Source organism: Podarcis melisellensis (assembly GCF_964234715.1).
Source record: "Podarcis melisellensis genome assembly, chromosome: 1".
Lineage (NCBI taxonomy): Eukaryota > Metazoa > Chordata > Lepidosauria > Squamata > Lacertidae > Podarcis > Podarcis melisellensis.
In genome coordinates this window covers 44349596-44364298 of record NC_138528.1, presented here as the reverse complement: position 1 = coordinate 44364298, position 14703 = coordinate 44349596, and the positions used below count along the sequence as shown (strand labels likewise).

Sequence of the window (14703 nt, the reverse complement as noted above, 5' to 3'; positions counted from 1 at the left end):
AGTTTATTAAGAAGAAATATTCAAGATTGAAAAGCACTACTTCTAGCCAATTTTCTATTATTTAAATATAAAGTAATTCACCTTTCATAGAGTCGCTGTTTTATGGGTACTGATGTCAAGTCCTCGACTACTCCACTCTGAAGAATCCTCAGCTGGGCATCTGTTTCTCCAATGCCATAATTCAGCTTTGCTTCAGTAAGTTCCACAGTAAGAGGATGCTGGTTCATTTCTAAGTGTATGCTAGACATAATCTGGGCACGCTCTCTTCGGAGCCCCTCAATCTCCCTGGCTCTCCTTTCACTAAGCTGGGATCTCTCGTCTGCTTCAGATGTTCTTGTGTTAACAGTCTTCCTTTCTGCCTGGCTGTGGATATCACCAGCACTTCTAGTCAGGCTAGTTAAAGAAGAACGAGAACCTCCCTGCACACCACACCAGTTGCTGAATTTATTGTGCAGAGGCAGGTCACGAAGACTGTAGCTTCGAAGTCTGTGGGTCTTTACCAAGGAGGTATTCTCACTTAGTAGAATTTCAGTGTTACACTCACTTTCAGTATCAGATCCTGTATCGTCTTCTTCACCATCATCTTGCACACTGCTCCTTTCAGACATTGGAAAAGGGCAGTGCTTTTGGTTTCTCCATGTCTGTTGGTGTTGCGGAGAAAAAGAATCAGGCACACATTCTGGTGTCTCACTTAATGATCTCTGAAATGACTTTTTGGTGGGTGAGCATTCTGAATTTCCAATGGGACTTTCATATTTGATTCCTCCAGAGAAGTTTCTCGCCCTCCTTGTGGTTCGTATCTGACGAAATGAACGCTCCACTGGAACAGCCTCTCTGTGATCATCAACTAAGTATTCCCCATGGCTAGAAAGTTCTAAAGTGCTACTTGAATGATAAAGTCTTTTGGTGTGAACTGCAGTATGCGTGTCAATAGTAAACCTGTGCTTTTGTTTTGAAGCACCTGAAAGTTCTCTAGCTGCATTGTTATCAAAGCCATCTTCAGGCATTTTGTACATTTCCTTGCTCTCTCTAGACGTGGTAGACTCACTGTCCACCTCAGTTTGTGAAGAAGAGTCTACACATGGCTCCCAAGATCCAAAGTCATATTGTGGATCTGAACCATTTCCCCTAAAACTTGTTTCTGAGCTTGCAGTACATTTCCGTTGTCCAACAGATCTTTTGAAAGAACAAGCAGACTTGCCTGGTTTAAGTTGCTGGCTGACTGGAGTGGCACTAAGAGTCAAAATTGGGGAAGAGGCTCGGTCAACTAGCAAGCTATTATCCCTTATTCTTGGAATGTCAGTTTTACCAACAGGCTTCCTGTCCTGAGAGTAGCATGCTGGAGACAGAGAAATGCTAGAGGCAGGGTTACTAACCACAACATCTGAAGACTCAGGTCTAGAACCAAGTGAAGATGCAACAGGGAAAAGTACTGCTGGGGCATGTAATGGTACTATTGGGACCTTTGATGAAGAACTGGAATCTCTACTTAAGGAAGGCTGAGGCATAAAAGAATCTTCTGGAATAGCATCATGGCTTCCCTTGTCAAGCATGCCCTGCAATTTGTGTCCCATGCCTTCTAACATTCTTTCCTTAGTCAGAGCTACAGAATCTGTATGTACTACCTTCACAATAACATTTACCTCCTGAGACTTCATTGTCTCACTTTCCACATTAGTGTTGATTGTCCTTTCCTTGTCTTTGTTCTGAAGGTGTCCTAAAGTAACTGTCTGAATGCCTACGTCTTCTGTTGTTTGGGTACAGCTGTCAGTCACAGTGGTTCTTGAGCTTTCTTCACCAATTACTTTATGGTCACTTGGTTCACTATCTTTAACATTCTGTAAGGACAAATTTCCTAGCAGCTCAGAAGTGTTGTGAAGCAGCTGTGAAAGGTGAAGGGAAAGATTCTGCATGCTTGACCAAGAAGAAGGCTGTTGGAATGTATCCTTGCTTGGCTCAGGATTTCTTGCAGATATATCTGTGTTGCTTCTCCGGTGTCTCTTCTGCCTTCTATGCCTTGTTGGTGCCTCTGTCTGTGTTTCCCGGTCACAAGTGAGTAGTTCTTGTGGTTTATTGGAGGATTTCTCTGACTCAGACGGGTAGAGAAGAACAATTTCGTCAACTTGCATGGAAGCATTTCTAGACTGCTGAGAACCATTTTCACATCTGGAAATGCAGTTTTCCGGTGTAGCCTCAAGTTCATCATGAGAAACGTTGGTACAAGGCTTGCCACTCTCATCTGAATGGGTAGAGTCAAAGCCTTCTCTCGCAACATCCCATCCCTGGAGATCTTCTGTGCTACTTATGGTGCTGGATAACATTCTTGCATTAGCATATGAACTGAGATGAGAACGGAAAGGGGAGATTTGAGAATTCAAACCATTATCCACACTGGAGCACCTCATAACTGCTTGATTATCCAAACTCAATGGAGGTGGGTTACTAGAGACATCACTTGCACTTCCAAAAACATATTGTTTCCAACCAATCTTGCAGCATTCATCTTGCTGCCATGGGTGAATATATGGGTTGATATCGCTTGAACTGAAGTGCATTGCATCTTTATTGTCTGTTGCCTCCATTTGATGTCTTAGATCTTCATGTGTACTCAAACTGTGTTGGTGTGCCAAAGAAACATTATTTGAGTATTTCTCTGTTTCTGTATCCACGGGATTGCCAGTTGTGTGGGCAACAGCTACTGGATAGTGAGCAGCGGAAGGATCTGAAGAGTGACTTTCCTGAGTGCTCTCTCTACGGTTTCTTTTATCACAGTAATTAGACCTCTGGGCTTGGATGGATTTCTTTTGAAATCTTGGTTTATATTTAAGCGGCACAACATTGTCTGTCTTTAATTTGGATAAGCTTTCAGCTCTGTGCAGGTCATCCTCAGTTGGAGAGGGTGGTTCAACACTCATATTTAACTCTTGTAATGACTTAGAGGTAGAATGTACAGAAAGGTCAACTTTAGAAGTTTCTGAAGCACACTCAAAATTAGATATAACAGCAATAGATGGTGCTGATAAGCTATGACTCTGCAAACATGGCCGTTGTCCATCTTCTTTGCTTCTGTTTGAATTCTGTGAAGTAAAAACTGCATTTTCACTTCTAATTATCTCTGGTGCAGGTTCTTCCTGCAAAGTCAAACAGCTGCTTCCTGATAAATACTTTGAGGACATGCTGTCATTTACTATTGAAATATTTAGCTGTTCCGACATTAAAGATTCTCTCTTACTCTTCATCACCTTATGTGCAATTATATGATTATTTGCATTTGTATTAGGGAAGTCGTCTATATCAACCCTGCTATTTAATTGTGGTGTAATCTGATCTTCTTGCATATCAAGACTTGAATGCAATGTGTGATGTAAAGTTTTGCCAATGTTTTCCAAATAGCTCTTTTGCACTGAAGTTGTATCCCTTGGTTCTTCACAAACATCTCTTTCATAACGGAATTTTTCAGTTTTAAATTCGTGTATTTCGCTGCAATCTAAAACTGAGTTTCCTTGAAAGCTAGAGTTAGGATCGGAAAGTGGGAGACAACCACTTTCTTTCATAAGAGAAAAAGAAGTAGTTTCAGAAGCACATGGCTGTGGGTCTACTATCACAGAATTGTCACACTGGCTTTCCTGCATCAGACTGCTGGCAAGTGTAGGACAGTTTGATGCAGCAGCATTCAAAGGACCATGTGTCTCTGCATCACTATGACTAGTATTGAGGCTAGGAGAGGTATCTGAAGAAAAGCAAGCAACATTTGGAAAATCCTGATGACAAAATGCTCGACTTTCTTGTACTCGAAACGAAGTTGACAAAAAAGTATTCTGCAGTGAGTCAGTATATGGTGGACAGAGAGAAGATGTGAAGCCTTCCGGTGATCTTGGGGACTCTAGATTGTCCACATTTTTAAGCACAGTACTAGTGGAGATATCTTCAACTGAACATAAAGCAGGTGGCAATGCTTTGTCACTTAGAACTATTTGTTCTAAACTTTGATAAGGAAGCAAGCTTTCCGCTTGCAATTTTATTTCTGTCCTATCCACATAATCCCCAGGCTGTGAAGACTTAGTATTTTCTTGTTTATGTAGACATTCAGGGAAATAATCTTGACTTTGGTTTCCCTTCTGATACATTTCCGCTACTTGCTGAGTATTTTTAGTACTATAACTAGGATTAGTGATTTTGCTGTCTTGCTGGTGGTGTACAGAGTAAGCACCAACAGTTGAGGCAGGGACATTAAAAATGCCAGAGTCCAAATATTTGCTTCCCCCAAAATACAAAGCATCAGCTTTGTAGTTGCCTGTAGGGCATTCTAGCAAATGCGTGGGAAGCACTGTTGAGCTGTTCAAGTGACTAGCAGAGTATTCGGACAAATAAGAACTCATCCTGCACCCTGCAGCTCTGTCTTCACCAAAATGAGCATTTCCCCATAGGGCTTGGTCAGAACATCCTGAAAGTTTTGCTCCATCCTCAGATACTGCTATAGAGTTGTTTAAGCACCCCATACAAAGATCATTAGAAGTTCTGAACACGCAAATCTTAGTTTCTGGTTGGCACTCCATTTCTCCAATACTATTTCTTCTGTATTCTGTCTTGATGCAATCAGTGCCTACGGATTTATGTGTCTGTTCATATGGGACTAATGAATCTTTCTGACTGACAATACTGTTAAAACACTCGTGAGAAGAAAGCTCTGGTAACAATGGTGTTGCTTCTTCTACATTTTCTCTGAAACCTGAAGAGGGATAAGTAGTTGTTTTATCTGAGGTTAATGAGTCTGATGTGGCAGTTTCTTTTTGCGATGTGTTTAATGGATTTAGACACTTTTCTTCTTCTTTTGTGCTGTATTCTCCTCGAAAGCTGTCCGTATCGTCACTTGTACTTTCAGAAGGAAACAATGTCTTGAGAGGACTAGCTTTGTTTTGTGGGTCATCAGTAGTAGCTGATACTAGTGATGCATGGCACTCTGCAATATATGGTTTTGAAAATGTGTCATCCTTACTAGGATTCTGCTCAGCTGCAGTGTAATTAGACATTTTATTGGATATGAAGTCTTCCTTCCCCTGTCCATTCTGTTCTAGCTGATCAGGAGGAAATGCAATACATTTATTGTTCATGACAATGTCAGAAAGTGAGTCATTCCCCACCACTTTGTTAAAGGTACGTGACATTCTAGCTTCCAAGTCACTATCCATTTGTGTTACATAGTACTGGAGAACTACTTCGTTGTTGATACTATTACTTAATAGCATTTCAGGACTGCTTATTATGGTATGGTCACCCTTCACATTTTCTTCATCTGTACTTATTCCAGGCAGCAAAGAAGTATATGCAGATTGATTACAAAGGTCTTTAGCAGTCGCAGAAGTTAACCCATAGTTGTGATTTCTGTGTTCTAGTGGACCTGTTTGGTTAATGGACATTGAATCATCAAAAATTTCATTCCTTGAAAAAATGAGAGGCAGCCTTTCCTTTTCTTCTGATAAATCACTTAACACGGTGTCATTGTTTGAAAACCAGTAACTACATTTGTTCTCCAACAGAAATTCAGCTTGATTTTGTGAAACATCCACTTCTAGGCTTTCTCTATTTTCTTCCAAATTTTCCCCAACCTTTTGTGTTTTTAAAATACACACATTTTGTATAATAGTACTTTGGTCCAGTTTCATAGCTGTTGCCAATGGCAGGGGGGCTGTTGGATGTATTGTTTCTTTTTCCTTAGGTATGCAATTATTTGGCATACATTTATCATCACATATGCTTCCACCAAAATTTGCATCACAGTGTTCTGAAATATTTCCATGAGAATTTGTAGAAAGACACTTGGATCCATTGGTATTTTCACCACTGCCAGTTTGTTTAAATTCTTCACTAATCCCACTCTGTCCAATTACAGTTTTTTTGTCACCTTCACAACCATTACTATTGTCTTCTGGTGTCTCAATTATACCTGTGTAAGTCCAAAGCCCTGATGATTTTTCATGCTGTTGTGTTTTAATAATATCAAGACACACTTCTGTTATCTGGTGCACATCCTGCTCTTCTTCCAGATTGGAAGAAGTGAAGTATATTTCTGGTATTTCAGAATTTGTTCCATTATTGGTGTTGTCACAATTAATAAAACCATGTACTGGATTTTCTTGCTGCAATACAACATTGTCATCAGTGTGTAGCCGAGTTAACCTGGAATTCACATTTTCTGTTGCATCACAATGTTCTTTGCTCCCCGTTTCAGAACAAATCACGTCCCCATTAACTTCATTTTCTTGAAGAACAGTCTTGGGGTACATTAACAAGCTTTCTATTACAGATGTCTCATTGTCAGTATATTTATTTTTATCATCTTCACTATAGGTTAAAGCATCTTCTTGCCTACACTCAATGGTTACTGCAGTTGCTGAGGGCTCAAAACTCAGGACATTTTCTAAAATTCTGTCAACCTGAACTGGTTTTTCACATTCGTCAAGTAAGTCTGTAATATTTTGAGGAAAACTTTTTGAGCTAGAACACCCAGCCGGCACAGTGCACTTAGAGCTCGCTTCTATGTCTGCAGGACAATCACTCTGTTTTACAGTTTCATGGATTTTATTTTCATTAACACTGCTTGAATGAATAAAGCTATTGGGTTCCATTGCTGGTTTTGCTGGACATGGTTCTCCTTTGTTTTCATCAATCAGCTGGATATTTGTTTCTTCATATGTCACTGTTGCAGCCAGCTTCTTATAATGTTCCTCGCTGGTACTCTGAACCAAGTTAACATTTTCTGAGTTCATCCTACTCTCTACAGTTTCACTTTGAAATTCACCTCTATGGTAATTGTGCAACCTCTGACTATATTTAATTTCCAATATGTCACATTCCAGCTTATTGACACTATTCATTAATTTAATAAGTTCTTCAGAGTTTATCGTCTTACTATTAAGTTCACATTTATTATCTTCAGAAGTAGTTAAAGCTCCAGTATCAACGCCATTTTTTGGATGTTCAGATTCTTTATCCCCATACAGATTCTGTTCTTGGAAAGCTGTGACTGATTCAATTCCATCATTTCCCAGCATTCCCCCACAGTCCTTTTCAGTGTTATTGCTGGCTTGATTAGAATTCACTTCCACTCCTGAGCCATCATTTTTGCTAAAGTCCACATGGAAAACTGCAGCTTCCTTCCCCATGCTTGATGCAGGTATATGCCAAGCTTTGGTTTTGCCAGACTGAACACTGGAGCCAAACAAAAAAGTATCTTCAACTTCCTGTTGCACTGTGGGTTTCTGATCAGTGGTGCCAACAGAGTTAGGATCATTTACATTATTTTCCACGGAACTAGATTTGGTCAGATGAACATCCTTAAGTGCCATGGAACCCTGACATTTCCCTGCATATTTTCCTATTCCAGCTGTGTCTTGATAATGCATATTTGAAGTAGATTGGAAAGTGGATTTATCACCATCAACTGAAAGTTTAGTTTCCCCATTTTTGTCCATAGTTGAACATATTGATTTGTCAGTCACCAAATCCAGAGAAGTAGATGAAGATGTTCCCTGGCCAGAAAAAGAGAGCGTGGTTTTTCCCCCTTCACTGGTCTGTTCCATCATATTTTCAGCATCAGAAGTTAACAAAACATTTTGGCTAACACTACTTCCAGAACAGTCAAGTTCTGAACCTGAATGAGAATCACTTGTTAATAATTTAGTCTGAATTTCACAGTTACTTTCTGAACACAAGTCTTTCTCTTGAGCTTCTTCTTCTACTTCTCTAAATGAAGGGACCTCTAAAGCAGATTCTGTCACCGCATCTCTCTTTTCTTGCATACTGAATCTCTCAGTCTCAGAAATTTGTATTGGTAGAACAAACTGATCCCTGTGGCAAAAATCTGTTTTCTCACTTTGACACAATTTATTCTCTATACCAATTTCTTCTGCAGCCACTTGTTGGCATCTTGTTTTTGGCACCAGATCAAAATTACTTCCACCATGTATTAATATCTTGACACTAGAATATTCTTCTTCCCCAACATTGTTGGTACTCTTGCTTAATGCATCACAGAGATAGAAACTTTCATCACTAAATAAATTCACTCCCTCTTTTGAAAACAAATGTTCATGACCTTGATACTTTTTCTGTGCTTTACCCAATGCAATCAAGTCAGGAGATCCACTAGCTACTGCGCAGGTGGATTTATCTATGGGGTTTAAGTCAACTACCTCCGAGTCTCTTATGTTGCTGTTAGAGTCACAGTCAAAGTCTTCTTTTTCAATTGTTCTAAAGAGGCATTCTTTGAAATTAGTATTTACATAAATGTCTTCTTTCTGTATGGTAGCAGATCCACCCTCAGATAATTCATCAGGCTGCTGGCAATTAGACTCAGGTAGAGAAGCAACTTCAGAATAACCATATTTTGTAATAAATGTAGAACCATGACCAAACTGAACGTTTTTGGTTGACAGAGAAAATGGTGGCATGGCTCCTGGAGCTTCAGTTTCAAGGTGTTTCCTTGTTTCTGGAAAAGGTACTGATGGTGAAAATAATGTTTCTATTGTGTCTGGCTCATGAGAAACCCAATACGGTTTTTTATAACAGGAGACAAATGATAATTCTGCAGCTGACTGCCTTAGGTCATCTTTCTTCATCCAGCAGTTTGACTTGTTAATAGGGTGAAGCTGAGCAACCCGGAACTCTGAGTGATCTTGGGAAGAAGGCATTGTTATGATGGGGCTAGTCTTTCCATTTTTTGAGTCACAAGACAACCAAGCATCTGGGAGAACAGGAAGGTTTTCACCTGCAGCATTTGATCTTTGATCAAATGAACTCTCTGGTCCCGAAACACAAATTTCCATTTCTTTTACTGATTGATCATAAATGCTACTAGAACTAGACTGTGTACTAGCATCCAGATAAAAAGAATCAGTATTCAGATTCAAGTCACTGGGTCTTTTTACACTTTCCTTACAGATCTCATGGTTTTGCTGCTTGTTGCTCTTTCTGGATTCTGACCTTGGGTTTTGCAAATTCCAAAAAGCCTCTGCGGGAACTTCATCAAATGACTCTAATTTGGATTCCTCTGCTATATCTTCTGAAACTTCATCAACATCCCCCAGACTATCAAGCGAAAAGCTTCTTTCATTCATAGTCCAATTATTGTTTTTTGATAAAGATGTGTTTGCTAATAGTGAGGCAGACTGACAGTTATCAACAGGTTCCTGATGGACCTCAAGAAAATTAATTGTATCTTGACTTTCAGTTTTCTTTACTTTTTCTGAAAGAGAATCTTGGGACATCTGGCTGTCATCACTTTCAGAACCTTCCAGCTCAACTGTGTCCTTGATTCCAGATGACTCCGTATGACTCAGTTGACTTGTCAGGATATTTGCACTAGCAGATGAAAGAGAATCTATAGAATAGGCACTATCTGTATCAGAAAACTCAATGTCATCATCTTCTTGCCAGCTTCTCAGTGGCTTGGGGACTGCTTTTGAGATTCCATCGCTCAACACCTCAGCACTGTGCCATCTCTTTTCCTCATGACAGAGCGGTGTGGGGGCATTTATATTGTTAAGGCTTCTTGCTGAAGTTGCTAACCCCAGGAGTTCAAGCTCTTCCTCTGATTGTTTGTCCTTTGAATGTCTTTTCACATTATTTGCTGTTTGGCTTAGATGCTTTTCTGGTGGTTCACCATATATTGCTGATTTTTTAAGTTCCTTAGAGGAATTTCCTGGAAGTGAAGCTTTGTGCTTTTTTCTTGTATCGGTTCTAGTCTTTCTGCTAGCTTCCTGAGCGTCACTCTTTTCTAAGTGCTTCCCTTTATGCTGCTTTGAATCTGCCGGTGCTTTTGGTTTTCCCACCTGTCTTCCTGTTTCAGATTCACTTTTTTTCTTGAAGTGGTCAGGAGAACTGGTCTTAGAAAACTGGGCTTTAGATCTAGTTTGCCTTGGTCTGCTATTTGATTTCTCCATTGTTTCGATTTCTTCGCAGATAAGAGAAATTACTTCTGTATTACTACTGTCATTGTTCACTCTTCCTTTACTTCCCAAATATAATGACTTTTGAATTTTGATCTGCTGTCTGTTGGTTGGGAAGGCAGAATCTCTGTCATCATGAATGTTATCTCTTCTGGAAAGTTCTTTAATTGCTCTTGGAAGATACTCTACAGACAGTGATTTCCTTGGTTGGTTAACTTCACAGCATCCATAGCTGTGTGCTGAGGTAGGTACTTGAGAGGGATGCCTCTTCAAGAAAAAACTGTAAAACAAAACCAACAATATGTTAAGAAATTTGCTTTATGGTGTTTTTTTAAAGGCAGGTGAAACATTGCTTTCATAATCATGCTTACCCCAATGAAAATCCTATCACTGTCATTTGCCTAGGAGTCAAGTGGTTGCTCTGTGGTGGACTAATAGGCAAAGTACCTAAGTTGATGCTAAGAGCCTACAGTAGGAATGGGCATCCTGTGCCCCTCCATCTGATGTTGGAATCCAATTCCCACCAGCCCCAGCCAGCATAGCCAATGCACAGAGCTAATGAGAATCAAACAACATTTGAAGATTATAGGCTCCCCATCCCTGAACCTATAGTATGATTGCTGCTTCTAACCCAAGATCATAGGGACAGTATTCAATTAAATATTTCAACCATGCTGTATTGTTTTTAACACTTGATTGGAAGCTGCCCAGAATGGCTGGGGAAACTCAGCCAGATGGGCGGGGTATATTATATTATTATTATTATTATTATTATTATTATTATTATTATTATTATTATTATTATTACCAGTGTGACAGGATTCCCCTTCTCTCCACACATGCCCTATACTGTCCCCAAATCTGATCTAGAGGGTTGAGGGAACCCCAAGTAGAGAGTTGGGGGTGAGGGGGAGAACATTCAGCTGGACAAGCAGAAATCCTTGCCCTGATAGAACAGTCTCCTTAGCACTATGTTGAATACAGTCCTATGTAGACAAACACACCAAGTCAACAGAGTTATCAAGCACTAGTCCTTACCTGAATGGCCCAGCAATTGAGAGACCAATAGGAGACCTTGACAAGCTATCAAATCTTGTTGGGATGAACCTGCTGACCAGCAAATCTTAATATGACATGGTCTGGATTAGACCATTAGTGTTTGTTGAACTGATATGTTCAATCTTGAAAACTGTGTATTACAATATAGGCAACCTCTGAGCTTCTGCAGGAAGTGTGGCAATTTATACAAGATTTCACCAGTTCTTAAACAGGTGATCTGTTTCCAAGTACAAATTTGGTCTATAAAGTCCTAAATGCTTTGGAACTACTGCATTTAAAGAACAGCCTTCCACTTTCCAAGGCAAGAAAGGGGACTATGCTTTATCTTACGGCAAGCAGCCTCAACAATTCCCTCCTCAGAGAGGTTTGCCAAGTGTTGTCCTTTTCTTTTCCAATGTCACATCAAAACTTTTTCATTTGCCTTAACTCTCACTCCTGTCAGTTATGACGGGGCTCTAATGATTAATCAACTAAAAGTTTAGTTGACACATCTGCTGATGAGACTGAATAAACTTGGAGCCACAACATTTAAAGACTCTCCTCCCTGGAAGAGAGGGGAGTGGTTGTGGGCGGGAGCCCGAGCACTGCCCCTAGCAGGGGGCGTTAGCCCCCTGCCTCCACCTCTCCTGGCTGGCGCCCACGCCCCTCGGCAGGCACCCAACCAGGTGCCTGGGGGGGGCGTGTTCAGCAGCCTTTTGCTGCAGTGCCAGCCTCTCCCCGGCCTCATTCTTCGCCGCCGCCTCGTCGCGAGTCACCCACCCTCCACTCCCTTTGAGTTAGGGCTTAGGTCATTGGCCTTGCTATGGACCTTAGGTTGGTTGCCCTGGTTGTCCTGGGGGCCTGGTAGGAGTTTTTCCATTTGGCATTAGGCCTTTTGGTTTTTTCGCCTACCTCGTAGCAATCGTCACAACTTTTGTGGTATTGGTGGGTAGGTTAGGCATTGGAATAATGTGTTGTGTGTCGAAGGGCTAGGTGTGGCCATCGCCTATGCCTTCAATTTTTGGGTATTCCGTTAAAGGAATCTGGCAGTCGTGTATTCTGTCCGATGCCTGCTTGGCGGGAGGCCATGGCACGACCCTCGGTGACATCAGGGGAGAGCCTATAGTTGGATTAGCATCAACAGGCTCCACCTGCTGGTGAATAAACCCACTTGTTTTAGAGATCCAATGCCTAAGCCAATACCTTTTCACTGCTGTAATCAATAAAGTTGTGGCCTTTCCTTGCCCATTAACCCTATATCACGTGTCCTTGTGTATTCATTTCACATTGCGGGGGTCGGGTCCTCGAACCACAACATGCACTTTGAAGTTAATGAAAAATGTGCTTTCTCATAACAGATTAGTGTTTTGAGAAGTATTGTGCAAATATTCACCTGCAATGTGTTGGCTGATGATTTAAAAAGCTGTTTCTTCTGCACTGCAAGGAGCATGAATCTGATTCTGGCTGTGAACACTTGAAGTCCCCAGAAGATACTGTGGTATCTTGGTCCAGAGACTGGGAATGTTTCACATTATCCTCATTAATCCAGCAATTAGCTGCTAAGTGTTCCAGGTTTTTCTTGGCCTCTAGCAATTTTTGCTTCTTCACAATCCTCTCAAGATGCACTTTAACCTTCTTCCGGCTTAAATGTCTTTCTGCTTTCTTCAAAGAGTATTTTCGTAAAAGTTCTAGCTGTACCAGTTTCTTCTTGTTCTGTTCTGTCAGGGACGGGCCAGTTTCTGACTCCAATACGTTCTGGACTCCAGCTTCTGCATATGATTTGACTTCTGTCTGCACAGCAGATTCCTGCTGCTGTTGCTGGACAGCCAGCCGTTTCTTTTCATCAATGAGCCACTGCTGGTCTAGGAAAACAAACAAACAAATGAACAAAAAGCATGAAAATCAGCAGGTCTTGTCAGTTCTGTTGTAATTTATCAACAGCACCGAGAATTTATGGGGAGAATAATCAACTCTAGTCAATTTTACAATTTGTTTTGAGAAATAATTTAAGCAAGATCAGCCTGACATTGTGGGTCTAGGTGCAGTGAAGTTGTGGCGGAGGGTCCAAGGCATGTTGAAGCTGCAGTAAACACAGGACAACCAACTGGGATTCAAACAGGCCACAACTTTATTGATTACAGATGTCAGCAGGTTTTGGCACAGGCATTGGGTGTGTATCCTGAATCAACCAGTCTAGTCTGTCTGCTGGTTGATTATTTGGTTAACCAAGGTTAAGGACTGTCCTATGTCTTACATCAAATCAGGGTGAACTTCCCACCCGAGATCACCATTTTGAGGGTGTTATAGCCCATCAGTCACCTTCTGGGTGTCTGGACAGAAGCACCTCACCCTGGATCCCTTTAATGGGATATTCTGATTCCTTGGAGGGGCAGGGCTCCCAACCTCCCAGTCCACCTAGAACAAGGATCCAACCTAATGCCTTATCTGCCATCAAGTTGTGACAAGTGCTATGAGGTAGGCAAAAGCCTCAGACAAGCCCAATTTGTCTGCAGGCAAATTCCTCCCTGTCCCCGAATATGGCAACTCAAGATGTCCATAGCAAGGTTTTAGGCAGGATCTACTGGCTCACACTTGAGCAGTCCTACACATAAAGTGTGGGGTGGGTAATTGATGAATCCAGCATTGACTGAGACCAAGGCCTAGGCACAGCTGGCTTTTATAACCAGGGAGTCCACTTCCTAAACCACGACCCCAAGCTCGCCCATGATTGGCTGCATCCACAGGTAAGCCCCAGCAGCCAGGGTGACCGATGGAGAAGAAAGTGATGTCCCCTTTTAGCAGCACCAAAGTTGGAAGATCGCACCACTGGAGATCCCTGGGTGGCTTACAATAATTAAAAATTCTGTATTAGAAACAGTAGCCCTAAAAACCAGTGGTCTTAAAACCACAGATGCAAAGGGGGTTGTGGGGAGAAGGGAAACAAAAACACAACAGGTCTGGGATGATAATCCTTGCTGTTCCAGTACTGTGGTACCTTGGTTCTCGAACGTAATCCATTCTGGGAGTCCGTTCCACTTCCAAAATATTTGAAAACTAAAGTGCAGCTTCTGATTGGCTGCAGGAGCTTCCTACACTCAAGCGGAAGCTGCATTGGATGTTTGGCTTCCAAAAAAAAAGTTCGAAAACCGGAACACTTATTTCTGGGTTTTCGGCATTTGGGAGCTGATTTGTTCACCAACTAAGCCGTTCAAGGACCAAGGTTCCACTGTACTTGAAACACTGGCTATTCTTGGGTGTTTTTTGTTTTTTAAAGAAAGTGTTTTTATACAATAAAAAGTAAAGTTTGGAACTGTGTGGGTAACATATTTGGATCATACTAAGATTGTAATGTTGGGGGGGCACATACGCCCACCAAATTTCTGCTGGAAAAGTATGGGAACAGTATGGGATCAGTATGGAACAGTATGGGATCAGTGATACTATAATGCCCTAGTTGAGGCCCACACATGGGGACAACTAACAGCGCTCATCTGGACATCTTAGTGATCAAGCAGGGATATAAGGGCCCAAGTTGTTCAGGGCTTTATACATCAACACATATCAACTTGCTCCTTCTTCTGAAGTATCCTCAGTGACATCCCCAAGTAGCCAAATCTGATGGGCATTAAGCATATGTCTGCTGATTGGTTGGAATAATCACTGAGATTAACCTAGGAAAGAGGAGGAATAATGACACTGACAGCAGCAGGAGCAAGAT

The 14703-nt window shown here is 41.3% G+C and overlaps 1 protein-coding gene across 5 annotated transcripts in view; it reads right to left on the bottom strand.

Annotated features, from left to right (window-relative positions):
* STARD9 (StAR related lipid transfer domain containing 9) overlaps positions 1–14703 on the bottom strand; it is a 109847-nt gene that overhangs the window by 36003 nt on the left and 59141 nt on the right. For all 5 annotated transcript variants that reach the window (XM_081889451.1, XM_081889450.1, XM_081889453.1 and 2 more), the window contains 2 exons: positions 12379–12847; positions 82–10227 (listed from right to left, as the gene is read on the bottom strand). In XM_081889451.1, the coding sequence (XP_081745577.1) occupies positions 82–10227; positions 12379–12847 (10615 nt within the window). The remainder of the gene's footprint in view (positions 1–81; positions 10228–12378; positions 12848–14703) is intronic.